The 27,352-nt window shown below is 40.9% G+C and overlaps 3 protein-coding genes and 1 long non-coding RNA gene across 4 annotated transcripts; 2 read left to right on the top strand and 2 right to left on the bottom strand.

The window, feature by feature from the left end:
- The first annotated feature begins 17 nt into the window (after positions 1-17).
- Positions 18-22,434, top strand: LOC140311401 (uncharacterized). The gene is made up of 11 exons (XM_072388775.1): positions 18-289; positions 640-1,047; positions 1,399-1,812; positions 2,858-5,447; positions 7,120-8,113; positions 9,868-9,960; positions 11,209-11,322; positions 13,203-13,283; positions 16,543-16,623; positions 20,909-21,167; positions 21,621-22,434. The coding sequence occupies exons 1-11, from the start codon at positions 103-105 to the stop codon at positions 22,292-22,294; spliced, it is 5,895 nt and encodes a 1,964-aa protein (XP_072244876.1). The 5' UTR covers positions 18-102; the 3' UTR covers positions 22,295-22,434.
- On the bottom strand, positions 10,621-13,541 carry LOC140311553 (uncharacterized). Its single transcript, XM_072388946.1, has 7 exons — positions 13,148-13,541; positions 12,503-12,699; positions 12,153-12,396; positions 11,784-12,060; positions 11,555-11,701; positions 11,091-11,421; positions 10,621-10,999 (listed from the first exon to the last, which is right to left on the bottom strand). Exons 2-6 carry the CDS (start codon positions 12,669-12,671, stop codon positions 11,389-11,391), a joined length of 870 nt encoding a protein of 289 aa, XP_072245047.1. The 5' UTR covers positions 12,672-12,699; positions 13,148-13,541; the 3' UTR covers positions 10,621-10,999; positions 11,091-11,388.
- On the bottom strand, positions 14,094-16,704 carry LOC140311554 (uncharacterized). The gene is made up of 6 exons (XR_011916908.1): positions 16,488-16,704; positions 15,831-16,027; positions 15,483-15,723; positions 15,114-15,390; positions 14,420-15,031; positions 14,094-14,328 (listed from the first exon to the last, which is right to left on the bottom strand). It is a non-coding gene; the product is annotated as an uncharacterized lncRNA (long non-coding RNA).
- On the top strand, positions 17,223-19,952 carry LOC140311552 (uncharacterized). The gene is made up of 2 exons (XM_072388945.1): positions 17,223-17,452; positions 18,393-19,952. The coding sequence occupies exons 1-2, from the start codon at positions 17,251-17,253 to the stop codon at positions 19,352-19,354; spliced, it is 1,164 nt and encodes a 387-aa protein (XP_072245046.1). The 5' UTR covers positions 17,223-17,250; the 3' UTR covers positions 19,355-19,952.
- Positions 22,435-27,352: the final 4,918 nt, after the last annotated feature.

Raw genomic sequence — 27,352 nt, 5'->3', positions numbered from 1 at the left:
ATCAAAGAACAAGAACAAGAACAAGAACAAGAACTAGGGAAAACAAGAAAAAGAAGAAAAATGACTTGTTAGCTTATTTGTGTTTTAGTATGTTACCTAACTATGTATTCAGTTTATCGTTTGAAAGTTCTTATGAGAGACCGGCTAACTGCTGTAGCCGAAGAAATATTGGCAGAGTTTGAAAAAATAACAGATGGATACGAGGAAGAGATCGACCGTCAGCGCGAACTGCTGGAGGCCTTTACAGCGCTTCAGACGTGTAAACCCCAAATAAAGCTACACAGAATAGGTAAGTAATACAAGAATGATGTTTTCTGTTGAATATAGCTGGATTTACGCTCGCCTCTATAGACACGCGCAGTCTATGCTGAAGTTGGCTTCCGATTCGCGGCTTACAGGGATGGGTATAAAGGGCCATTTCACTTCATTTTTTGCAATCTGATCGCTCTACACTAGGTACTGTATGGAAACTACAATAGTTACACTGCTCAAATCTGGATGGAATTATTCTAAAGAGGCTTTAGATTCATTAATTCCTTGTTTGGGGAACAAGGTATTCATTTAAATTCCAATGTATTTGCTAACTTTTCTATTTTCCAATAATCACATTGATAAGGTTGTCTTTTTGTACCCCTAAAGACTTTCCAGAGCAACATTACTTCAAGAAAAAGGAGGTTCTTGCTAATCAACAGCACTGTAACCAGAAGGTGAGCTTCAGTCTGTACCATGAAGAACCAGAGCCTCCACAGACTGAAGAGGACTTGGAAAAACTCTGCACCACTCAGCAGGCAGAGCAGCTTCCTCTAAAGCAGGAGGCTGATACCATTATGACTCCTATTTATGAAGAAAGTGACCACAGTGAATCAGAATCTATGGATGAGGAGTTTCTCTCTCCCGACTCTCCGACAGCTGAAAGTCAAGATCAGTTTGGAAGCAGGCATATGGATTCAGAACTGAGGACCAAAGCAAAACGTAACGGTCTACAAAGTCACTGTAACAATGCAGACGACTCTCCTATATCCAGCAGTCAATGCAAATCGGACATAAGTAAGTATTGCATGCATGCTTCCTCTGCTCAGCCTTTGGTTTAGCAGAGAGCAACTCTGACCATGTTTAAATCATATTAGAAACAATTATTCTGTTACACGTTTTAAAATGTATTTCTTTGTATAAAATCAACGCTCTCAAAACCAGACTGACACACCCAAAATAATATAGTTGGCATGTTTTCTCTACCCTGCATGCATTTTAATGGTCCAATTAAGAGGTTATACTTAACTGTATATATAACTGCAATCACTGTCGATCACTGCCAGCGGTTGAATATCTCTGTTATTTGCTCACATTTCTGTTTTCTTTGAATCCCATTTATGAAAATGTGTATTTTTGTTCCTGAAGATTTTCCACAGCAACTTGACTTAAAAGAAGATGAAGCTTTTGCTGATGAACAGCTCTCGAACCAGGAGGGGTGCTCCAGTCTGGAAGAACCAGAGCCTCCATGTATTAAAGAAGACGCTGAGGAACTCTGCAACAGTCAGCAGGCAGAGCAGCTTGTTCTAGAGGCTGATGATATTATGGGGACTCAATTTGATGCAGAAAGTGACCACAGTGAATCAGGTTCTCTCAGTGATGACCTCCTTTTCCCCTGTCCTCTGACGGAAATTCTGGATGAGTTGGGAAGCCAGCGTGCACACTGTGGATCAATAAATGATTCAGAACTGAAGAAGAAAACAGAATATTACGGTCTACAAAGTCACTGTAACAATGCAGACGACTCTCCTATATCCAGCAGTCAATGCAAATCTGACTTAAGTAAGTATTGCATGCATGCTTCCTCTGCTCAGCCTTTGTTTTAGCAGAGGGCAACTCTGACCATGTTTAAATCATATTAGAAAAATGTTTGTGTTAGACTTTTACATATTTTTTACATGTAAAAAGCTCTTAAAACCAGACTAACACACCCAAAATAATGTAGTTGATGGTCAAGTAACTCTTGCATGTAGATGCAGAACTAGAGTCAAGCTAGCCTAGGCACACAGCACAATCCCCAACGTTGGAATAGCTTTGCATTTTTTGTAAAAACAGTAAATTATAAGTACATGTTGATACAGATGAATCCCCAATGAAGCTGCTGTCATTCACTTATTCTTCTGTTTATTTTGTCAGAAGATGATGCACATCAGAAATTACAATTAACCCATAAGGACTATGTTTCACCTCATACCCAGACTGTCGCTCTGCTCTAATAAAGTCCTGATTTTATAACTGCAGCCATATTTAAATGTGTGATGGTCTCTCACAGGGAAGACTAGAAGCATTAGAATGTCCTGATAGTTTTTATGTAATCCACATCCAGTGCGGTTATATGAGTGCCATTGGATCGGATTAATGGCTGAATTACAATAAGATTGATTTATTCAGTTCATGTAGACACCTTAATCTGACAAGAAATCGGATCGGGTTACACGCTCTATTAGCGATAGCTGAAATGGGGACAGCGCCACCTATCGTACCGGGGTAGGACATGCTTTGTGCCAGTGATTCCATTCATTCACCGCCATATATGCAAGGATAATTACCCTCAGATAAGGAGCAGAACCCAACTGTAGCTATAATCCAGTTAATCTCATCATGTAGACCCACTGAATGTGAGGCATACCTTAGAAATGGTCATCAATCACTCTACTTTGCATAAACTCTGATGGTCCATTTGAATTGTTTTGTCAAAGTATAAACCTAGCTTGACTCAACTGTGCATGTAACTGCAGTCATTGTCGATCACTGATGTTTGAAGATTTTATTCTATTTTATTTGCTCACATTTCTGTTTTCTTCAAATCACTTTTTTGTTCCTGAAGATTTCCCCCAACAACTAGACTTGAAGGAAAATGAAACTCTCACTTATGAACAGCCCTTGAACCAGGAGGGGTGCTCCAGTCAGGACCAGAAAGAACCACAGCCTCCGTATTTTGAAGAAGACCTTGAGGAATTCTACAACAGTCAGCAGGCTGAGCAACCAAAACAGGAGGCTGATGCTGTTATGGTAACTCCTATTTATGAAGAAAGTGACCACAGTAAACCAGACTCTATTAATGAGCAGGTGCTCCCTCTCACCCCACCTTTAGCTCGAAGTCAGGTTCAGATGGAAAACAATGTGGAGTCTGGAACATTAAGAAATTCAGACCCCAAACATGTCGACATTGTTGCATGTTTCCAAAGTCCCAGTAGCAATGTAGTCCATACTCCCAAGTCAAAGCCAGTTCAAGGGCCCGAAAAATGTGATATTTGTGGAAAAATGTTGAAGAACAGAGCTCAGTTGAGCAATCATAAAAAAATCCACACCAGTGACAGGCCACATACTTGCCCAATTTGCCATAAAGGCTTCATTTTTAAATGTTATATGATGTATCACATGAGAACTCACAAAGATATGAGGCTGTTTCATTGCACACTATGTAGGAAAAGTTTTCCCTCTGAAAATGCATTGGTTGACCACATGAAAGATCACACAGGTCAGGGACAGATTTGTTGCACAATATGTGGGGAAAGGTTTCCCTCTAAAAATGCATTGGCTGACCACATGAACCTGCACACAGATCAGGGACAGATTTGTTGCACAATATGTGGGAAAAGGTTTCCCTCTGAAAATGCATTGGCTGACCACATGAACCTGCACACAGATCAGGGACAGATTTCTTGCACAATATGTGGGAAAAGGTTTCCCTCTGAAAATGCATTGGCTGACCACATGAAAGATCACACAGGTCAGGGACAGATTTGTTGCACAATATGTGGGAAAAGGTTTCCCTCTGAAAATGCATTGGCTGACCACATGAACCTGCACACAGATCAGGGACAGATTTGTTGCACAATATGTGGGAAAAGGTTTCCCTCTGAAAATGCATTGGCTGACCACATGAACCTGCACACAGATCAGGGACAGATTTCTTGCACAATATGTGGGAAAAGGTTTCCCTCTGAAAATGCATTGGCTGACCACATGAAAGATCACACAGGTCAGGGACAGATTTGTTGCACAATATGTGGGAAAAGGTTTCCCTCTGAAAATGCATTGGCTGACCACATGAACCTGCACACAGATCAGGGACAGATTTCTTGCACAATATGTGGGAAAAGGTTTCCCTCTGAAAATGCATTGGCTGACCACATGAACCTGCACACAGATCAGGGACAGATTTCTTGCACAATATGTGGGAAAAGTTTTACCTCTGAAAATGCATTGGCTGACCACATGAACCTGCACACAGATCAGGGACAGATGTGTTGCACAATATGTGGGAAAAGGTTTCCCTCTGAAAATGCATTGGCTGACCACATGAACCTGCACACAGATCAGGGACAGATTTCTTGCACAATATGTGGGAAAAGTTTTACCTCTGAATATGCATTGTTTGGCCACATGAAATGGCACACAGATGAGCGTTCATTTCCTTGCAAAACATGTGGAAACAGTTTTACCTGTAGGAGGGCATTGTCTGACCACATGAAAGATCACAGAGATAAGGGACCGATTTCTTGCACAATATGTGAGAAAAGTTTTACCTCTGAAAATAGATTGGCTCCCCACATGAAACGGCACATAGATGAGGAACAGTTTCCTTGCAAAGTTTGTGGGAATAGGTTTGCCTCTCAAAGGGCATTGACTTGCCACATGAAACGACACACAGATGGGAGACCTCACATTTGTGAGCAGTGTGGCAAAGGATTTACACAAAAATTCATTTTGTTACAACACATGATGGTTCACAAAAAGGAGAAGCCATTTTCTTGTGAAGTATGCGGTAAATCTTTCAAACATAGGAGTTCTCTGATTGGACATGGAAAACCTTACAAAGACCGTAAAAAACGGTCCATGTGTCCAACGTGTGGGAAAAGTTTCAGAAGTAGTTGTCGTCTGTATGCTCATATGAAAAATCACAAGCGTTATTCTTGTAATGTCTGTGGGAAAAGATTCGGTTTAAAATCTCCTTTATATCTTCACCTGGATAAGAAGTGTAAGGTTCCCAGGCAGTATTCTTGTGAAATATGTGGAAAATCTTTCCATCTTGAAAGTTGCCTTGTTGTACATGTAAAAACACACGAGGCTAAAGAAAAGCATTCATGTGAAATATGTGGAAAAAGTTTCAAAAGTTATTTTGCTCTAGCTGTTCATTCTAGCAGGAATGTGTCTAAGCATTATTCTTGTGACAAATGCGGAAAATCTTTCCAGCTTGAATTGACCCTTTTTCGGCATGTAAACAAATGCCACGCTGAAAAAAGACATTTGTGTGAAATATGTGGTAAAGCTTTTGAACAGTCCTCTGGTCTGTCTCTTCACATGATAACTCACGCGCAGTATCAGCCTCATTCTTGTGACAAATGTGGAAGGCGCTTCACTAGAAAAAAATGTTATAACCGTCACCTCAGACTATGCTGTGCTGCTGAATAGCCCTGGTCTGAAGGTAGTTGAGTGGTCAAACAAGTAAAAATGCACAGGTTGAAAACTGAATCTGTTCTTATATAAGTTTATCTATGTTTCTGTGTTCCAGAAAAACAAAAAAGGGAAACAAATAAAAACATTTCAACCAAATTCGCTCCTTAATTGCCCATTAGGCTCACTGCAGGCACATTGGAGGATGTTCAAAGTTTCTACTTGGCAAATGAAAATGGGACTTTCCTTGATTAATGATTATAGTAAGAAGCTTTTGAGAATTATTTTGTTGATGTTTTAGACGGGGTGATTCTACTGCGTCTGTTTTTTTTTGTTTGTTTTTAATGATATATTCAAGTAGGTTTGTATTTCTTGTTGCTCTCGATTTACTCAATTAAAAATAAGCAAAACTATCACTGTGGTTTAATCATTTTCATTTGAGTGTGGATCAAAATGGCAGCTGTGGCAATACATATCTTACATACATAACTTAATTCCTGTGTTTTCTAAACAAAAGATTTGTGTTCTCTGTATTGGTGGTTCCCAGCCTTTATTCTCCAAAGCTGCAAAACTGAAAAGATAATCATTCCACCTTGGGTTTGCAAACTTCTTGTCAGGAAAAGGTAAACTGCCAGGGACTGTGTGTCAGGGGCTTTTATTTGACCTTTACTGTTGTGTGGTGCCAATCGCCACGCCATTTGATGGTGATAATGTGCTAATTCGTTACTTACCAACCATTGATAATATCTCCTTTAAATCTCCTTTGTACTTATATCTTTAATCTTATTCTCATTTTACTGGAGAGAAGAAATAGGAATAAGGCCTTTATTTAGGATCCAGGTCTCAGTCAGGCTAACATTGATAATTTATACAGTTTAGATGCAATCAAGAATACATCAAGTAGTGGAGGAGTAGCAATCATTGTTGAAAGGAAATGAAAGAGCAGATAAAAGAGTTGGCTGCCCCGATCCATACTTACCAGTTGGTGGCGGTAGTGCGCCCGGACATTGTTTGCAACCACCGATAATGATCAGAAGAAGAAGAACATTTAGCATCTCTATGGATGTATTTAGCTCGAATATAGTCTTAAATCAGTATTTCAGTAACAATGTCTTCAGTCCAGCATCTGAGAGTTCTTATAAGCGAGCGGCTAACATTTGCTGCTCAGGAAATATTCTCAGAGTTTGAAAAAATAACTGTAAGATACGAAGAAGAGATCGACCGTCAGCGCAAACTGCTGGAAACCTCCGAAACGCTGCAGATGTGGATGCCGCAAATAAAGCTCCATAAAATAGGTTTGGAATACAATAATGACCTTAATGAACGAGAGAATGGCATCTTTTCTTTGAGTGGCTCTAAATCCACTCCCTGGGAACCTTTCCTTGGTGCCCTTCAGTTCTGACCTGGCGTGTTGTATCCATGCTGCATTTCATATAGAAAGGGACTGTGGAGGTGCAGGTGTCGGATCTTATCCTCGGACCAATATGGATTTCCATGTAGCCTTCACACTTCCACAGATGTCTAATCACCGTGTAGGTGTTGTTTGTTAGCAGATTAGCATGACCAAACACAATGAGGAGATGGAAGCAAACAGTCAACACAAGCCATCTTTCCCAGACTTTGGCTCTCAACACTGTAGATCCCAACTTGTGGTTTACAGTATATTTGCTTACATTAATAAATGCCTTTCTTTGTCCCTAAAGCCTTTCCCCAGCGGCAGGATTCAAAGGTAACGGAAGCTCTTGCTGACCAGGGTCTGTGGAACCAGGAGGATCCAGGACCCCTGCAAATTAAGGAGGATTTGGAGAAACTCTGCACCACTCAACATGGAAAACTGCCAGCTGTGAAGCAGGAGGCCGATACCATTGCGGTGTCTTCTGTTGATGAACAAAATGGTCACAGTGCATCAGACTTCATCAGAGAGCAGCTCCTCCCGCCCAGCTGTCCTCCAGCTGAAAGGCAGGCTGAGCTGGGAAGCCAGCATGCGGACTGTGGGTCCATAAAAGATTCAGAGCTGAAGACGAGAACAAAACACGACAGACTCCAAAGTCACAGTGTCGAACATACTCCCATTCATAGTGAGTCTGGTGCGAGTGAAAACGCTACACAATGTGAAGTTTGTGGAATAACCTTGAAGAACCGATCCCAGATATATAACCATTACAAAATCCACACAGATGTCAGGCCGCATACTTGCACAATATGCCACAAAGGCTTCATGTTTAAATGCTATCTGACTTACCACATGAGAACTCACACAGGTGAGAGGCCATTTTCTTGCAAAACGTGTGGGAAGGGTTTTACCCTTAAAGGTACTCTGTCTAAACACTTGAAAAGTCACAACACAGCTGAGAGGCCCAATTGCTGTGAGAAATGTGGCAAAACTTTCAAAGAAAAATCCAACTTAGTACAGCACATGGAAAGTCACACAGGCAAGAAGCCATATTCCTGTGAAATCTGTGGGAAGAGTTTCAGAATTAAGAATTCTTTCAATGACCACTTAAACACTCACACAGGTGACAGGCCATACTCCTGTAAAATGTGTGGTAAAGGTTTCAGGGCCAGGTCTAATCTGATTGTCCACCAGAGGACTCACACAGGGTATAATCCTTATTCTTGCAACAGCTGTGGCAAACACTTCTCACAAAGACGCCATTTAAATAATCACTTGAAAACTTGTTTATGACTGAAGTTGAAGCTCTGAAACGGCTACAGAGATCAACGTGTCTCAGTAGCTTTAAAAGATTTAGTTTTGAACCGTATCGTGGTTTAAAATGCGTTTCAGTTCAAATATTCACACAGTGCTTCCTATTCTGTTGCTTTTAAGGCTGTGGGCTGGCGTCATGGTGGGAACTTCTCTATGTTCAAGCTGTGATTTTAGGTTTTTCTTAAAAGTATCTAAATCATCCCATTGGTTGATTCTTCTGCCCACTAAAATAAAAAAGACATGCTTTATTCAGAGCAAAGTCCATAATGTTACAAGTTGCACTTCTTTAATGCTGGAAAAAACACTGATGTGTTCCGCAGTATTTTTCGCCCTGTTAGTTGTTTCTTACATGCTGGCCTTTGTCAGCCGGGAACATCTTGGCACACACGTGAGACTGGTTTGTGTATTATGTGGTGTTGTGCTACGACAGAAGTTTCCCGATGTTGCAGGGAACTACATTAACTCACCTTGACTGATCCTTGATGCGTGCCGGGTGCCGACTTCCTCACATGTCGTCGGGGACTGGAACGTTTTTGAGTTCCTCCACAAATGGAGTGGGGTCATTAAACACCTCCTCAAACAGCAGCTTCCTCAGCTCACAGATGTAGCCTGCAAAATGTGTTGACTTTGTCAGCTGTACTACTTAGAATTACTCTTGTGAGTATGTAAATATATATATTTTTTAATGTTTATTTGTATGTTACAGTGATTTCAGGCTGACATTTTGTTTACAAATACAATTTATAATAAACCATATTTTGCACTTACTGGTTGTCTGCTCTGTTGTCACTGCTCTGGCTCAGAAGAGGAATCATGAGGCGATGGAATATCAGAAAAACTGACTTCTTCCTCTCTCTCCTCCTCCATTTCCATACGGGGCCTTTTTGCAGGTCTGGCACGGAGACCAGATGTGGATGCCTTTACATGTGTTGATGACAGCTGCATCCATGTTATTGTTCTGGGGGTCTCAGTAGCAGTACTTGTGCACTTGACTTTTGCCTGTGTGGCTGATAGAGAAACATAATTTAGTTGTTGTAAAGTTGTTTAAGGTACTCTGAAGGGGAAACAACTATACAAACTATGCATTACCTGTAAAAAAACAACACAGACCTGGTACACAGGTCTGTGTTGTAGCAGACACAGTATGAACGAAGGAAGAGGTTTGGCAATAGGCATCTTTGAAGCTGGGCATGACATTCCCAGTGGGAGCCTGTCCAGATGTTATCTGAAATGGAAAAAAAAAAAACTCACTAAAGACTAAAATAAGTCAATAGAACTAAGATTATTTGCTGTTATCAAGTTGTTAGAAAATAAAGCATCAGATATCGGTAAAAGAATGCATATCATTATCCGCTTTATTTACATACTCCATTGTTAACTGAAGCTAAATGGCTAATGTGCACGAAAAAAGCTTTTCTTTGTGCACGATATGTGAAGTGCGTGGCAGCTCGGTAAATGCAAACTCATTGCTTGTATGATTAACTTAGCGTATCTAAGCTGTTGTAGAAGCAACAAATGGATACTTTCAGTTGTCTTGCGTGTACATTTGTGAACACAAAGTATCGTTAGTCCCCTTAGCTGCCTTTTCACTCTGTGTAACCATAATTTTTGCGCTAAAATGCATTTTTACAATTAATGTCAACACAACACAGACATCTGAAACAGTTTCACTCACTTTGTGGTTCAGTCTCTTGATTCAGCCCTGGAACATCCTCAACTTTCACCTCCAGTGGCAGATCAGTCTCGACTTCTGGCTTCAGTGCTGGAACAGCATCGACTTTCAGTTTAAGTCTCCCCGCAAAGCCAGCATCGTACTGGTTCTCGTTTGTGAAACTGTCATCTAAAGTGTAGCGAACAGATCCAAACATTTTCCCGACTGCGTTTTTGTTCAGGAAAAACAAACTGCATCCACTGATCCAAGATTACTGGATTTTTGGGAAAGCTAAAAAGAGTCAACTTTCCCTCACAACCAAAAACGCACTTCCTGGAAGACATCTCTGCAGTACAAATAAAGCACCTTGTTGGAAAAGCACAAGTATGATTCCTTATTCCTTATGGTGTGATAGCTTCCGCTTTTAAAATGACCGCAGTGGAAAACATATCTGTTTCAGCTCCCGTGGGCGCGCCCCGCCTTTGCAATAAAAGGACTTCCCAAAATGTGACGTATGTGTGAAAAGAGTGTAAAAAAAAAGTCTCACGAACGAGAGTTCGACACTTCCGGAGAATACTGATAACGGAAGTTCAAACGCTCCAATGGTCACTTGATTCGCCGAGCTTTCGGACAGCTTCAGGAAGTAATCGGCAGGCAAGCTTAATATGTGTAAACAGGGGGAAATAACTGCGATTTTTGACCATTTTCCGGAAAAAGATGCTGTGCTATTTAAACACATTTGACACAGCTAGGGCTACCTTGGTAAAAAAGATCTAATACGACTGATATATTTTCTACTTTCAGCAAAAACACAAGACGTAACTATCATTGATATTTACCTACAGAGTTCACATGATGGCCTTAATGTAGAATCTTATCTTAGTACTACAAAGGAAAACAGGTTGTTTCATATCCCGCTTGCTCCCAATCATGACCTAAAACGTGCCATCTGCTCCACAAACCTGGTTGTAACCATCTACTTGGGTCTCTGGACTCTGCGTCAGGATGCAGGCATTTTGAGAACAGCGGGTCATCATGAGTGTGGATATTTTGGACGTGGTTCACGAAACTCTTCCACTTGGCAACTTTTTCTGCACCTGCTTTGGAAGATTTGGCCACCCAGTAGATGTGGTTTTTTATACTGGGCAACCACTTTCGCAGTAACTTGCAATTTTTGTTTCATGCCACTCTGTCCAGCTTTTTGGATAACCCTGAAAAGTTTGAGATTCACAGAGTGAGCACACTGATGGACAGCACTCACCAAACCAGTGCTCCAAAACAAACGTTTTCTGTTGGATTTACCTTTTTCAAAGTGCCAAACATCGCAGTACTGTGGGATTTTCCTGTCCCTCAGATACTTCTGCACTTGGGTGTTGCTGTCAGTCACAATGTAGTCCACATTTATTTGTTTGGACTCTAGAAGATCCAGACCTCTTCTGAGTCCTTTCTTCATGTGGACCCTGCCACCAACCTGTCTGCTCTACAGGAAGGACAAATAACCGCAGCTGCACATAAAGACGTGAGGCTGCTCACCGTACACACAGTGAAAAGCTTACCTGTAGAAGTTGAACATCCAGAATTCTGCTGGTTTCCAGGTGCATCAGTGTGAAGCTCCCATATTTGACCAGATGCTCTCAATATTGAATGCATTTGTAAATTAGCGTGTCACATTTGCAGCATTTAGCAGTCACGGCAGTAGAAGGTAAAAGCATCTCATTTCAGTTTTCACAATGACCTTTTGAATGAGCCCCCATAACGCCACTCACTGCAGTTTCTCTGTGCTGTTGGAGTTCTTGAAACGTGGCCTGCTGATCTGTCTTCCACTTGTGAAATATGGATGGTTCCAGATACATCCGGGCATGCTTCCTGGATGTTTCATAACGGTGTATCTGGAGTTTCAAAGCTTTGCAGATCTGAAAACAAACCACAAATCAAGATGTAGGCCTTCTCTGTGGCCAATGAAAATTCACTGTGGAACGCTCATCTCTGATATACCTTTTCCATCTGAATGAATGATCCACCACTAAAATATACTGCAGCAGACATCTGCAAGTTCCCAAGTGGGGTGCATCCTTTAACGGGTTGACTCTGCCATTTTCTGGAGTATTGGCAGTGGCTACAGATCTGTCCAACGGAGACAAACGTCCCAAGTCGCTGTTGCTGGACATCACAAGCACATTTGCACACTGGACATGTTTGGAAAAGCTCCCGGAGAGAACTTTCAAAGACAATGTACTTTTTGTCATTGTAATCACAGCTGGCGCCCATTGCTCTAAAAAGTAAGGACAAAGTTTGGCAAGTCATTGAAAAATGTAATACCACGGGTTCACTGATGAACAACATGATGCACTGAAACTATATTACCTATTTTCAGTGGGCTCCATGACAAAATCATCTGGCTCAGAAGAGGAATCATGAGGCGATGGAATATCAGAAAATCTGACTTCTTCCTCTCTCTCCTCCTCCATTTCCATACGGGGCCTTTTTGCAGGTCTGGCACGGAGACCAGATGTGGATGCCTTTACATGTGTTGATGACAGCTGCATCCATGTTATTGTTCTGGGGGTCTCAGTAGCAGTACTTGTGCACTTGACTTTTGCCTGTGTGGCTGATAGAGAAACATAATTTAGTTGTTGTAAAGTTGTTTAAGGTACTCTGAAGGGGAAACAACTATACAAACTATGCATTACCTGTAAAAAAAAATACATACATACCTTTGCTTCTTACAAAAGGCTTAAATGTACCAAAGGATAACTGAGTGGCAAAAGGAGGTAAACTGAGTGCCAATAGATATTTTTGGTACACAGGTCTGTGTTGTAGCCGACACAGTATGAACGAAGGAAGAGGTTTGGCAATAGGCATCTTTGAAGCTGGGCATGACATTCCCAGTGGGAGCCTGTCCAGATGTTATCTGAAATGGAAGAAAAAAACTCACTAAAGACTAAAATAAGTCAATAGAACTAAGATTATTTGCTGTTATCAAGTTGTTAGAAAATAAAGCATCAGATATTGGTAAAAGAATGCATATCATTATCCGCTTTATTTACATCCTCCATTGTTAACTGAAGCTAAATGGCTAATGTGCACGAAAAAAGCTTTTCTTTGTGCACGATATGTGAAGTGCGTGGCAGCTCGGTAAATGCAAACTCATTGCTTGTATGATTAACTTAGTGTATCTAAGCTGTTGTAGAAGCAACAAATGGATACTTTCAGTTGTCTTGCGTGTACATTTGTGAACACAAAGTATCGTTAGTCCCCTTAGCTGCCTTTTCACTCTGTGTAACCATAATTTTTGCGCTAAAATGCATTTTTACAATTAATGTCAACACAACACAGACATCTGAAACAGTTTCACTCACTTTGTGGTTCAGTCTCTTGATTCAGCCCTGGAACATCCTCAACTTTCACCTCCAGTGGCAGATCAGTCTCGACTTCTGGCTTCAGTGCTGGAACAGCATCGACTTTCAGTTTAAGTCTCCCCGCAAAGCCAGCATCGTACTGGTTCTTGTTTGTGAAACTGTCATCTAAAGTGTAGCGAACAGATCCAAACATTTTCCCGACTGCGTTTTTGTTCAGGAAAAACAAACTGCATCCACTGATCCAAGATTACTGGATTTTTGGGAAAGCTAAAAAGAGTCAACTTTCCCTCACAACCAAAAACGCACTTCCTGGAAGACATCTCTGCAGTGCAAACAAAGCACCTTGTTGGAAAAGCACAAGTATGATTCCTTATGGTGTGATAGCTTCCGCTTTTAAAATGACCGCAGTGGAAAACATATCTGTTTCAGCTCCCGTGGGCGCGCCCCGCCTTTGCAATAAAAGGACTTCCCAAAATGTGACGTATGTGTGAAAAGAGTGTAAAAAAAAAGTCTCACGAACGAGAGTTCGACACTTCCGGAGAATACTGATAACGGAAGTTCAAACGCTCCAATGGTCACTTGATTCGCCGAGCTTTCGGACAGCTTCAGGAAGTAATCGGCGGGCAAGCTTAATATGTGTAAACAGGGGGAAATAACTGCGATTTTTGACCATTTGCCGGAAAAAGATGCTGTGCTATTTAAACACATTTTTGACACAGCTAGGGCTACCTTGGTAAAAAAGATCTAATACCGACTGATATATGTTCTACTTTCAGCAAAAACACAAGACGTAACTATCATTGATATTTACCTACAGAGTTCACATGATGGCCTTAATGTAGAAACTTATCTTAGTACTACAAAGGAAAACAGGTCGTTTCATATCCCGCTTGCTCCCAATCATGACCTAAAATGTGCCATCTGCTCCACAAACCTGGCTGTAACCATCTACTTGGGTCTCTGGACTCTGCGTCAGGATGCAGGCATTTTGAGAACAGCGGGTCATCATGAGTGTGGATATTTTGGACGTGGTTCACGAAACTCTTCCACTTGGCAACTTTTTCTGCACCTGCTTTGGAAGATTTGGCCACCCAGTAGATGTGGTTTTTTATACTGGGCAATCACTTTCGCAGTACCTTGCATTTTGTTTCGTGCCACTCTGTCCAGCTTTTTGGATAACCCTGAAAAGTTTGAGATTCATAGAGTGAGCACACTGATGGACAGCACTCACCAAACCAGTGCTCCAAAACAAACGTTTTCTGTTGGATTTACCTTTTTCAAAGTGCCAAACATCGCAGTACTGTGGGATTTTCCTGTCCCTCAGATACTTCTGCACTTGGGTGTTGCTGTCAGTCACAATGTAGTCCACATTTATTTGTTTGGACTAGAAGATCCAGACCTCTTCTGAGTCCTTCTTTCTTCATGTGGACCCTGCCACCAACCTCACTGCTCTACAGGAAGGACAAATAACTGCGGCTGCACATAAAGATGTGAGGCTGCTCACCGTACACACAGTGAAAAGCTTACCTGTAGAAGTTGAACATCCAGAATTCTGCTGGTTTCCAGGTGCATCAGTGTGGAGCTCCCATATTTGACCAGATGCTCATAATATTGAATGCATTTGTAAATTAGCGTGTCACATTTGCAGCATTTAGCAGTCACGGCAGTAGAAGGTAAAAGCATCTCATTTCAGTTTTCACAATCACCTTTTGAATGAGCCCCCATAACGCCACTCACTGCAGTTTCTCTGTGCTGTTGGAGTTCTTGAAACGTGGCCTGCTGATCTGTCTTCCACTTGTGAAATATGGATGGTTCCAGATACATCCGGGCATGCTTCCTGAATGTTTCATAACGGTGTATCTGGAGTTTCAAAGCTTTGCAGATCTGAAAACAAACCACAAATCAAGATGTAGGCCTTCTCTGTGGCCAATGAAAATTCACTGTGGAACGCTCATCTCTGATATACCTTTTCCATCTGAATGAATGATCCACCACTAAAATATACTGCAGCAGACATCTGCAAGTTCCCAAGTGGGGTGCATCCTTTAACGGGTTGACTCTGCCATTTTCTGGAGTATTGGCAGTGGCTACAGATCTGTCCAACGGAGACAAACGTCCCAAGTCGCTGTTGCTGGACATCACAAGCACATTTGCACACTGGACATGTTTGGAAAAGCTCCCGGAGAGAACTTTCAAAGACAATGTACTTTTTGTCATTGTAATCACAGCTGGCGCCCATTGCTCTAAAAAGTAAGGACAAAGTTTGGCAAGTCATTGAAAAATGTAATACCACGGGTTCACTGATGAACAACATGATGCACTGAAACTATATTACCTATTTTCAGTGGGCTCCATGACAAAATCATCTGGCTCAGAAGAGGAATCATGAGGCGATGGAATATCAGAAAATCTGACTTCTTCCTCTCTCTCCTCCATTTCCATACGGGGCCTTTTTGCAGGTCTGGCACGGAGACCAGATGTGGATGCCTTTACATGTGTTGATGACAGCTGCATCCATGTTATTGTTCTGGGGGTCTCAGTAGCAGTACTTGTGCACTTGACTTTTGCCTGTGTGGCTGATAGAGAAACATAATTTAGTTGTTGTAAAGTTGTTTAAGGTACTCTGAAGGGGAAACAACTATACAAACTATGCATTACCTGTAAAAAAAAAATACATACATACCTTTGCTTCTTACAAAAGGCTTAAATGTACCAAAGGATAACTGAGTGGCAAAAGGAGGTAAACTGAGTGCCAATAGATATTTTTGGTACACAGGTCTGTGTTGTAGCCGACACAGTATGAACGAAGGAAGAGGTTTGGCAATAGGCATCTTTGAAGCTGGGCATGACATTCCCAGTGGGAGCCTGTCCAGATGTTATCTGAAATGGAAGAAAAAAACTCACTAAAGACTAAAATAAGTCAATAGAACTAAGATTATTTGCTGTTATCAAGTTGTTAGAAAATAAAGCATCAGATATTGGTAAAAGAATGCATATCATTATCCGCTTTATTTACATACTCCATTGTTAACTGAAGCTAAATGGCTAATGTGCACGAAAAAGTTCACGAAAAAAGCTTTTCTTTGTGCACGATATGTGAAGTGCGTGGCAGCTCGGTAAATGCAAACTCATTGCTCGTATGATTAACTTAGTGTATCTAAGCTGTTGTAGAAGCAACAAATGGATACTTTCAGTTGTCTTGCGTGTACATTTGTGAACACAAAGTATCGTTAGTCCCCTTAGCTGCCTTTTCACTCTGTGTAACCATAATTTTTGCGCTAAAATGCATTTTTACAATTAATGTCAACACAACACAGACATCTGAAACAGTTTCACTCACTTTGTGGTTCAGTCTCTTGATTCAGCCCTGGAACATCCTCAACTTTCACCTCCAGTGGCAGATCAGTCTCGACTTCTGGCTTCAATGCTGGAACAGCATCGACTTTCAGTTTAAGTCTCCCCGCAAAGCCAGCATCGTACTGGTTCTTGTTTGTGAAACTGTCATCTAAAGTGTAGCGAACAGATCCAAACATTTTCCCGACTGCGTTTTTGTTTGTGAAACTGTCATCTAAAGTGTAGCGAACAGATCCAAACATTTTCCCGACTGCGTTTTTGTTCAGGAAAAACAAACTGCATCCACTGATCCAAGATTACTGGATTTTTGGGAAAGCTAAAAAGAGTCCTCACAACCAAAAACGCACTTCCTGGAAGACATCTCTGCGGTGCAAACAAAGCACCTTGTTGGAAAAGCACAAGTATGATTCCTTATGGTGTGATAGCTTCCGCTTTTAAAATGACCGCAGTGGAAAACATATCTGTTTCAGCTCCCGTGGGCGCGCCCCGCCTTTGCAATAAAAGGACTTCCCAAAATGTGACGTATGTGTGAAAAGAGTGTAAAAAAAAAAGATCTTAATACTACAAAGGAAATCATGTCATGTCGCACGTCCACTATCCACCAGATGGTGGCGGTAATGTGCCAATTAATTGTTTACCAACCGCTTATACAACTCACGAAGAAGAGAATGTGAACGGAGAGGGAGTTGAATAAAAAGTAAGCAGAAACAGTTAGCTTGTGTGGAATGAGCTCTTAAGTAAATGTTTCAATGACTTCTAGAGCAATGTCTTCAGTCCAGAATCTGAGAGATCTAATAAGCGAGCGGCTAACAGTTGCTGCTCAGGAAATATTCTCAGAGTTTGAAAAAATAACTGTAAGATACGAAGAAGAGATCGACCGTCAGCGCAAACTGCTGGAAACCTCCGAAACGCTGCAGATGTGGATACCGCAAATAAAGCTCCATAAAATAGGTTTGGAATACAATAATGATCTTAATGATCAAGAGAATAGCATCTTTTCTTTGAGTTGCAACTAAGTTTACATGTAATCGAAGTAGAAAAATATATAAATTGCATTTCTCCGATTTCTGTTTCAATGCAGGAATGTTTTTTTTTTTACACCTACTCCACTTTTAAGTGTTTGGACTTGAGAAGATCTAGAAGCTCTCTTTTGAGTCCTTCTTTCTTCATATGGACACTGCCACCCACCTCATTGCTCCAGAGGAAAACCAATTAACTGCAGCTGCACATAAAGATGTGAGGCTGCTCACCGTACACAGTGAAAAGCTTACCTGTACAAGTTGAACATAAAGAATTCTGTTGGTTTCCAGGTGCATCATGTGCAGCCCCCATATTTCACCAGATGCTCTTAATATTGAATATATTAGCGTGTCACATTTGCAGCATTTGGCAGTCATGGAAAGTGAAAGCATCTCAGTTTAGTTTTCACAATCATCTTTTGAATGAGCCTTCATGTCACTCCAATTTCTGTTTACATGTCGGGGGTCTGAGCTGCCACAGTGGCTCTAAATCCACTTCCTCTGAACTTCTCCTTGGCGCCCCTGGTGCCCTCCTTCAGTTCTGACCTGGCGTTGCTGCATTGTTGTATCCATGCAGCATTTCATATAGAAAGGGACTGTGGAGCTGCAGGTGTCGGATCTTATCCTCGTCAAATAGGATCAATCAGGATTTCCATGTAGCCTTCACACTTCCACAGATTTCTAATCACCGTGTTGTTTGTTAGCAGATTAGCATGACCCAACACAATGAGATAGATGGCTTGTATTGACTGTTTGTTTCCATCTCCTCAGACTTTGGCTCTCAACACTGTAGATTCCGACTTGTGGTTTACAGTATATTTGCTTACATTTCTGTTTTCTACATTAATAAATGCCTTTCTTTGTCCCTAAAGACTTTTCCCAGCAGCATGACTTCGAGGAAAAGGAGGCTCTTGCCGGTCTGTGTAACCAGGAGGAAAGTTTCTGCACCACCCTACAGGGAGAACTGCCATTTCTGAAGCAGGAGGCCGATACCATTGCGGCGTCTCCAGTTGTAGAACAAAGGGATCACAGTGAGACAGACTCTATGAGTGAGCAGCTCCTCCCTCCCAGATCTCCTCCAGCTCAAAGTCAAGATGAGTTGGGAAGCAAGCATGGAACGATAAATGGTTTGAAACTGAAAGTAGAGACAACAAATGACCGTTTCCAAAATCCCACTGACAATGAAGACAACTCTCACTTGTTCAACAGTCATTGTGATTTTGACAAAGCTAAAATCTGTCTCAAATGTGATGTTTGTGGAAAAACCTTTCGGAAAAGATACCAGTTGAATCGTCATTGCAAAATCCACACAGGTGAAAGGCCTTATACTTGCACAGTATGCCATAAAAGCTTTCTCTTTAATTGGCGACTGAATCACCACATGATCTCTCACACAGGTGAGGGTCCGTTTTCTTGCAGTACATGCGGGAAAAATTTTACCCTCAGAGAGAATTTGTCTACCCACTTCAAACATCACCATGCAACTGGAGTGCACTATTTTTGTGAGAAATGCGGCAGAAAGTTCTCCCAAAGATCTGGTTTATTGAAACACATGAAAATTCACACAGACGTAAAGCCATATTCTTGTGAAATATGCAGTAAAAGTTTCTCATATAAGGTTTCCTTAAGTAACCACTTAAACACTCACACCAAGCAGAGGCCATACTCTTGTGAAACGTGTGGTAAAAGTTTTACGAGTAGTTCTACTCTTGTTGTTCATAAGAGAATTCACACTGGGCATAGACCTTATTCTTGCAATGTCTGTGGGAAAAGTTTTACTCACAGAAGTAGCATTAAATGTCACATTAAAACTCACCTAGCTCAGAAAGTGTAATTATGAAACAGCCGGAGTACCCACGCATGCACGGGGAGAACATGCAGAGTCCACACACACCCTCTTTGTCACAGTCGGCTCTAGAAGTTTATGTAATGTCAGTTTGTTTGATAATGGTTTCAGTTATGTTCTTGTCCTGTTTTTCCCCTGCCACCTCAGTTCACTCAAGTCACCTGGTTAATTGTTCACAGCTGCACCTCATTCACTGATCACTCCCTCCACAGTATTTAGTCTTCTGGTTTCCTTTCAGTCACGGCAGAATCCTTACCTCACTATCCCTTCATGCTTCCACGACAAAAGATAAGTTTGATTGCCTGCCTCATAGCCTGTTTAAGATAGCCTTGTTTTGTTTAGTGGTTTTTCATGTTAAGTATTTTTGGATAATCCGGCTCTGCCGCGCCTTTTGTTCCTGCTCCCCGTTTTGTAAATAAACCTTTTGATTTTTGAGAAGAACTGCATCTGGGTCCCTTCTCGCACCGTGACACTCTTGCTGTGAGGTGACGGTGCTAACCACAACACCACCGTGCAGCCCTGCTTGTATTCATTTCTGCTTTATTTATGTCGCGCGAAATCACGAAACAGTTCATCTGACGGTACGACAAAGATCCTTTATAAAATCATTTCTATAAAACAAGTGAGTGGAAATGATGTGTGCTGCCTGTGTTCATTTGATTTCTCAGTAATTCCTGTGTATCAGCTTTTTCTAACCTTTACTTATCAAATTCTCATATCTACCAAAAGCACATCGACATGCGCAAGGCAAAAGAATAATTTCCCTAACCGCGTCGTATCCCCTCTCTGTGATATTCCTTATTTAAAAAGACTAACAGCCACGTTGGCTTTGCAAACGTCTTGTCAGAAATATATAACAGGTGCTTATTGTGTTGGCCATTTGGGCCTCTTAGCCAAGGAAATATTACAATTTAAGATTTTATTTAATTGCATGCAATCAATTGAGTCACTGTTATTTATTATGCCAATTAAGATTTCAATTACATATCTAAGTGAAGCATTGCTGAATGAGTTAAACCACGTTTAAATGAAATAACTACTTTAACTTCCTATATGAAAACATGCTGTTTCTAATCGAGAGCAAAACTAAAGTTATTTTAACTGTCTGTCTTACTTTACAACTTTGTTCAGATAGTAGGGCAGATATTCTGGTAGAAATGCAGAAAAACACTGTACAGAGTTCACATGATGGCCTTAATGTAGAATCTTATCTTAGTATAAGCTACAAAGGATGTGCTATAACTGTATAGCTGTATCTTTAGCTTAGACTTAGATTGGGACACATTGGACTAAACAGTCGACTACAAGCGTCAGAATAAGTAGAATATGTTATGTTACATTATTAGAGAAATTAGGTAGAAAGAAAAGAGGATTCAAAAGTTTACGGGGAGGTGAGGTTTATTAATGAAATATAATTGTTAGGAGAATAGTTTTTGAAAACGTATCACACGCCCACCCTCCACACCACTTGGTGGCAGTAATGTTCCAATTCATTATTTACCAACCGCCTATACAACTCACGAAGAAGAAGTAGTGTGAAAAGTAAGCAGAAACAATCAGTCCCCAATAAGTTTGTGCGGAATTTGCTCTTGGATCTCAGTTGCTTCTGGGACAATGTCTTCAGTTCAGTATTTAAGAGATCTTATAAGCGAGCGGCTAACATTTGCTGCTCAGGAAATATTCTCAGAGTTTGAAAAAATAACTGTAAGATACGAGAAAGAGATCGATCGTCAGCGCAAACTGCTGGAAACCTCCGAAACGCTGCAGACGTGGATGCCGCAAATAAAGCTCCATAAAATAGGTTTGGAATACAATAATGACCTTAATGAACGAGAGAATAGCATATTTTTCTTTGAGAGGCATCTAGGTTTGCATGTCGACGAAGTAGGTTTAATTTCAATATTTTTAAAACGTGAGTGACGGGAGTGAATGGGGCATAGTCTTTTTTGTCTTTGTGGCTAATCTATTCATGGCATAATAAACCTTTTTATTTTCTCTTGAACTTTGAGGGAAATTGAGAAAAGTTTATAGATATCCCCAAAATTAACAAGAAACCGTTTCATAATGTGAGCATTGTTTGAAACACCAATAAATCTAAAGATAATCTGCCATAAATTCAATAAAATGTACCGACAAGACAGATCGGAGGCGTATTTAGAGCAACGTAGTCCTCATACATACAGTTCTTCCCAGGTCAGCATTGCATTCATCAGTATAATAAGAATCACATATAAACTTGTTTCTTTGTCCAAAGACTTTGCACAGCAACGTGTCTTAAAGGAGGATGAGGAAGTTCTTGCTGACCAGGGGATGTGTGACCAGAAAGGGAACTCTGGTCTGGATCAGGAGGAACCGGCACCTCCACAGAATAAAGAGGAACTGGAGGAACTCTGCACCATTCAGCAGGGACAGCAGCTTGTTTTGAAGCAGGAGGTTGATACCAATATGGTGACTCCTTTTCATGAAGAAAGAGACCACAGTAAACCAGACTCTACAGTTGAGCAGCTCTGTCCTCCCAAGTCTTCTTTAGCTGAAAGTCAGTTTCAGATGGGAGGCAAGCATTTGGACCCTGGATCAATAATGAATTCAGAACAGAAGACAAAGACAAAGACAACTGTCTCCAACAGTCATTGTGATTCCGACACAGGTGTCAAATGTGATGTTTGTGGAAAAACTTTTAAGAAAACTGTCCAGATGAAGAATCATTACAAAGTGCACAACGGCGAAAAGTCCCATTCTTGTAAAATATGTGGGAAAAGTTTCTCCCTTAGCTGTAATTTGTCTACTCACATGAAAACTCACACAATTGAGAGGCCTTATGTTTGTGAGAAGTGTGGGAAAGTATTTAGACGAAAGATCAATTTGTTACGCCACACGAAAATTCACATTGGTGAGAAGCTGTACTTCTGTGAAATAAATATGCGGTAAAAGGTTTCGCACGTAATACTGCTCCCACCTGCCACATCGGAGTTCACACTGGTTATAAGCCATACGGGTACCTTTACTAACCACTTAAACACTCACACAGGTGGGAGGCCATGCACGTGTAACATATGTGGTAAAAGTTTCACATGTATTTCTCATTTGTCTGTTCACATGCATACTCACACAGCGGATAAGCGTTATTCTTGCCACTTCTGTGGGGAAAGTTTCACTCAAAGCTGTAGTTTGAATTATTACCTGAAAACTCACACAGGTGGGAAGGTGTAGTCCTGAGTAAACTGGAGTTACCAGGTTTGTTTCCCTTGATTTATTCAATAAAAGGAATGAAAATTTATTACGTTTTGATCTTCCTGTTCTTAGCAAATGTGGAAAAAGCTCCTTATAAAAGTAAAGGAGCTGAAATTACGTGTGCTATCAGGATGGTTCTTGTTCTTTCAGTGGCATCCAGCAAACAATGTTTGTATGTATTCCAATTTCTGGATTTGACTGGATCAGATATGCAACTTTGCAAATGCATGAAATTCTTCTAATAAATCCCAGTCGTCTAAAAATGGTCTTTTCCTTTACTTCAGTGTCTTCCAACCTGTGACACCCTCCTATTTTAATCATCAAAAAGCTTACAGACCCACACAAATCAAAACAGTAATAAAAACAAGTAATCTCATCTCCACCCAGGGTGTTGCACATCCTCCATGCGGGAAAACTAGAGGTCCAACAGCTGTGATTCATTTGAAATGAAAAGAATCAAGAGTGAAAGGATGGAACCCAAACTTACTTAAACCCTGAACATCAACAGAATGATAATTTCATTATGTATCATCATCATGCTTATTTAAAGAGCTGCCTGTGCTTATTTAAAGCAATTTATACTTTGAAGGTTCCACTTCAGTGTTTTAGATGTATATTCATGCCTTATAAGAGCCTTAAGAGATGTTTCAGAATCAACAGTTCTTTACATTAAAAAACACAGAACTCAAAAGTGAGTTCTAGAACTAATTCAACAGTTCCCCATCGTTCTAGAACTGTGCAAACACAGTGGTGGAAATGTTATAGTTTGGACTTGATTTGCACCATCAGCAGTTAAGAAAATATTGTATGCTGTAAAGAAGACTATCATTCACAGTTATTCTCTCTAATGCAATGAAAAGCAAACAGTCACACAACAAAGCATCAGTGAAAAAGGTACCAAATTAGAAATGTGTGACTTGTTTTCATAGAATATAAAAATACTTTATTCACCCCCCAGTGGGGGGACAAAGGACCTCCTGAACCTCTCAGTCCTGCCAGGATGCTGTGGAGAGGATGTTTATTGCTCTCCATAACAGAACATAATTTCCTCCTCATTTGTTGCTCCACCACAGCACTGAGAGCCTTCTGCCTATTACAGAACCGGCCTTTTTCACCAGTTTGTCCAGGCTCCTACAGTTTTTGTCTGTAGTGCAACTCCCCCAGCAGACAACAGCGTAGAACAGTGCACTCTAAATGATAGCGTGATAAAACATCTCCTGTACACTGCTTCTATGTTGGCAGACCACTCCAGTTTATTATCCAGCACCACCCCCAGGTATTTGCAGGTCTGAACAGTCTCTATCTCCCCTCCATCAATGCAGACTGACTGGCATGGAGTTTTAGATCTCCTGAAGTCCACCACCAGCTCTTTGGTCTTGGTACTGTTCAGTTCTTTTTGGTCCAGCCATTGAAGGACTCCACAAGGTCCCTGTTCTTCTTCTCCTGTCCATCCTGCACACATGCCACAACAGCCGTGTCATCAGAATACTTCTGTATGTGGCAGGACTCCGAGTTGTACCTGAAGTCCGATGTGTACAGGATGGAAAGAAAAGGAGCCAAAACGGTACCCTGCGGAGCCCCAGTCCTGCATTCCTGTGTTCCAGAAACACATCTCCCCATCCTGACGTGCTGTGGTCTGGCAGTCAGTTCATATGTAACCAGAAGTTATTGGTGTTTATGTTTCTAAGTGGCAACAGATTCATGCAACTTTCAAGACACATTTGCTCATCCTTTATTTTCATAATTCAAATAGTACAGTAACCGTTGATAATGTTAATAGATAAATGTTAAAGAATAGTCAAAGTAAAACACAAAGGTACAAATCTGAGTGCAGTACATGAGTCGAAGTACCTCGTTACGTTCAACTCTGAGAGGTCTGTTTTTACACGAAGAAAAAAGCAATTCTGAGAATTGAATTTCAATTTGTTTATTGAATTTTTTACAACTTTGAAATGCTGACCAGGAGCGTTGGGGATATTTAAATGTCATCACTGGGTAAACCACAGTCAGCGTCAGCCTTTTTCTGAGAGAGATCCTCCCTGGGTAATGGAATGTCACTCTCAGGGGAGGGCGGGCACCGCCTCGTATTGTATTCCACTACTGAATCTTCATCCTCCTGAAACTCAGCGTCACTGAAATCCTGTGACTGACTGGTTGATAAAATGTCACTTGCAACGGAGGGAGGGGGAGCCGATATATGGTGTTTCGGTTTAAAATCTTCATCGTGGCGTCGATTAGCATCAGGGACATCTTCATGCTGGCTGGTTGATGGAAGTGATCCATGTTTGGCAGAAAGCTGGAAGGGGTTTACGCCCTGAACTGGACTGTCCTGTGGAACCTTTGGCCATGCCGGGGCTTTTTGGAGTGACTTTGTAGCTTTTTCTTGCCACCAGGACATAAGCTTCAGATGCTCCGGCTTCATTGCTTTCTGAAGCTGCTTGTCTTTTTCTTCTAGCTCCTTTTTTAAGTTTTCATTTTCCTGCACCAAACTCACGTTTTCTTGAATTGTTTCATTCAGTGCAACCAGCTGAGCATCAGTATAATATTCGTGGGAAACATATTCTTTGGCCCTCTTCATTTGCTTCCTCTCACAGTTGTGATGCTGCAAGGTCTTGTCAAACATGTCTCTTACAGTTTTTAACTTGTGTTCATACTGCTTTTCAATGGAAATGAATTCAGACAGTTTCTTGTTGTTTATGTATTTTTCTGCCAGTTTTTTAAATCGGACTCCAAATGGCTTTGGATGACTGAAAACATTGGCGCAGTCCTGCAGATCTTGCTGCAGAAGCAGGTACCTGTGAGTGTGGAGTCCAAGACTTTCCTGCAGCCTTCGAACCTCTGTATTTTTGGCCTGGAAACGGGCTGTTTCAAAGTTATGCTTTTCATTTAATTTGATGTATTTAGATTGTAATTCAGTCAATTTTTGTTCCAGGGCTTCTTGTTTCTCCTCATATATTTGTTCTTCCTCTTCCTTTTCTTTAATTTGCTCCTGCGCCATACTTAATGTCATCTCGAGGAAGCCAGTTTTGGATTGGAGTTTATTTGTGTCTTGTAACAGGTTATTGATATTTTTGTTTTGAGCATTAATTTCCCTGTTTTTGTTTTTGATTCCACTGATCAAATCTAAGTTTCTGGATTTTAACTTGACCACTGCCGGAGAGAGATCCTTAGATCTCATATCATCCATTTCTATTTTCATGTTTTGTATTTTTTGTTCCAATTCATTGATTATTTCTTGGCTCTTCCCTCTGGCATTATTGCTTTCAACCCGTTCTTTTTCGCTGACTTCTTTTTGCGCTGCCATCAGTTTCTCTACATTTATGGCCTTCAAGTTGTTTTCAGTCACATTCGATTCCAGTCTTTTTATTTCTTTTTCATAGTTCTGTTTCATCTCTATGTATTTGTCTACCTTCTCTTTCAGGGATTTTATGGTCATTTCAGAGACTTTCTCCGCTTGTTTGTAATTTTCTTTTTCCACTTTCACATCTTTGAAACTTAACGCAGTGTCTTTATTGCTCTGTTTCATTTCCTCTACAGTCACTGTGAAACTTGACAAAGACTCACGTAATTCTTGTTCAAGTCGGGTTATTGTAGACCTGGATTCGGTGGCCTCCTTTTCAAATGGTATCAGCCTTTCGATTCTTTTCTCAAGATCCACCAGTGCTTTATCCTTCTTTTCAGTGTCCTGTTTGTAAGTGACAAGCAGATCTTCTGCCTTCTTATTGGCAGTTTTCAGCTTTTCTTTAAGACTGCCATTTTGCTCTTTCAGGGTAGTATTTTCCACCATCAGAGCAAGGAGTCTTTCATCATAAATCTTTCTTTCTTGATCTAAATCTATTTTATGTTCCGCTTTCAACCATTTTGTGAAATTGGGCTTTGGGAATTTTGACGATTTTTCCATGTTCAATTTCCAATTCAGAGTAATAAAGATATCAAATTAGATCTAAATGCCAAATTCCTGGTAAGCTGCAAGACTGAATTCTGGAGGGATACAAAATCAGTTGAAGTGATGGGTGACATCACAGACACTGTGACATCACCCACCTATATTCTCAGATGTTGCACAGCAACAGAGGTGACAGGTTCCGCCCTCAGCCACACCCACAGAACAGGAGAGGACCCCCAATGTGAGACCATTCCTTATCAGAACTGGACAGTCCGTGAACTCAGTGATGCAGTACAACACACACGGTGTGTGATGAGGGAAAAATTCCTTTGAGACGAACTAGACGAAAACTAGTTCAGTGACATTTTCTGTTGGATCCGATTACAGCTGCAAATCATGTGCATGCATGCATGCAAAAACAGCATTCTCCAATAGAATAGAAAGAAAAGAATGTCATAGAATTTTACTGAATTGTATTGAAACAGAATCGAACAAAATTACAATTTAAGAATCTAAGAAGGTAACTGTTTTTTTGCAGTATTAACAAACAACTAAAATAAAACACGAGTTAAAATTGAAATGCTAAATTAGAGCAAAGTCATTATAGAGAATGATTATGTGAGGCTACTGCCATGTAACCCACGCCTCTCTTGCAATAGCCATGTAGCGTGAGGTAACATTCTCTGCTGGAGGAATGAGGGTCAGCACATCTTTGAATGGCCCTCGAAGGCCAGAAAAAGATGATTTTCCCCATTCTGTGCATTCATTTCACCTGGGAGTACATCTCATTCACCTCCTGGACGATGCCTGGATAAATTGTGTGGTTGTACACCAGAGCATACCATTTCCCCACATCTTTACATACAGAG

This window comes from Leuresthes tenuis, unplaced genomic scaffold (assembly GCF_036924035.1).
Source record: "Leuresthes tenuis unplaced genomic scaffold, fLeuTen1.0.hap1 SCAF_7, whole genome shotgun sequence".
Classification (NCBI taxonomy): domain Eukaryota; kingdom Metazoa; phylum Chordata; class Actinopteri; order Atheriniformes; family Atherinopsidae; genus Leuresthes; species Leuresthes tenuis.
The sequence above is the reverse complement of the archived record's forward strand: the minus strand, read 5'-3'. Positions and strand labels throughout refer to the sequence as shown.

What these genes read in the sequence shown, in the direction of transcription:
- LOC140311553 (XM_072388946.1), bottom strand. Translation starts at nt 12,671, where the DNA reads ATGTCATGCCCAGCTTCAAAGATGCCTATTGCCAAACCTCTTCCTTCG. An exon ending in GCCTTTTGTAAGAAGCAAAG is followed by an intron (nt 12,397 to 12,502) that starts GTATGTATGTAT and finishes TTTCTCTATCAG; the next exon opens with CCACACAGGCAAAAGTCAAG. An exon ending in AACAGCACAGAGAAACTGCA is followed by an intron (nt 11,422 to 11,554) that starts GTGAGTGGCGTT and finishes TTCAATATTGAG; the next exon opens with AGCATCTGGTCAAATATGGG.
- LOC140311401 (XM_072388775.1), top strand. Translation starts at nt 103, where the DNA reads ATGTATTCAGTTTATCGTTTGAAAGTTCTTATGAGAGACCGGCTAACT. An exon ending in CTCCCCGCAAAGCCAGCATC is followed by an intron (nt 16,624 to 20,908) that starts GTACTGGTTCTT and finishes GTAGTGTGAAAA; the next exon opens with GTAAGCAGAAACAATCAGTC. An exon ending in AATAAAGCTCCATAAAATAG is followed by an intron (nt 21,168 to 21,620) that starts GTTTGGAATACA and finishes CTTTGTCCAAAG; the next exon opens with ACTTTGCACAGCAACGTGTC.
- LOC140311552 (XM_072388945.1), top strand. Translation starts at nt 17,251, where the DNA reads ATGACTTCTAGAGCAATGTCTTCAGTCCAGAATCTGAGAGATCTAATA. An exon ending in AATAAAGCTCCATAAAATAG is followed by an intron (nt 17,453 to 18,392) that starts GTTTGGAATACA and finishes TTGTCCCTAAAG; the next exon opens with ACTTTTCCCAGCAGCATGAC.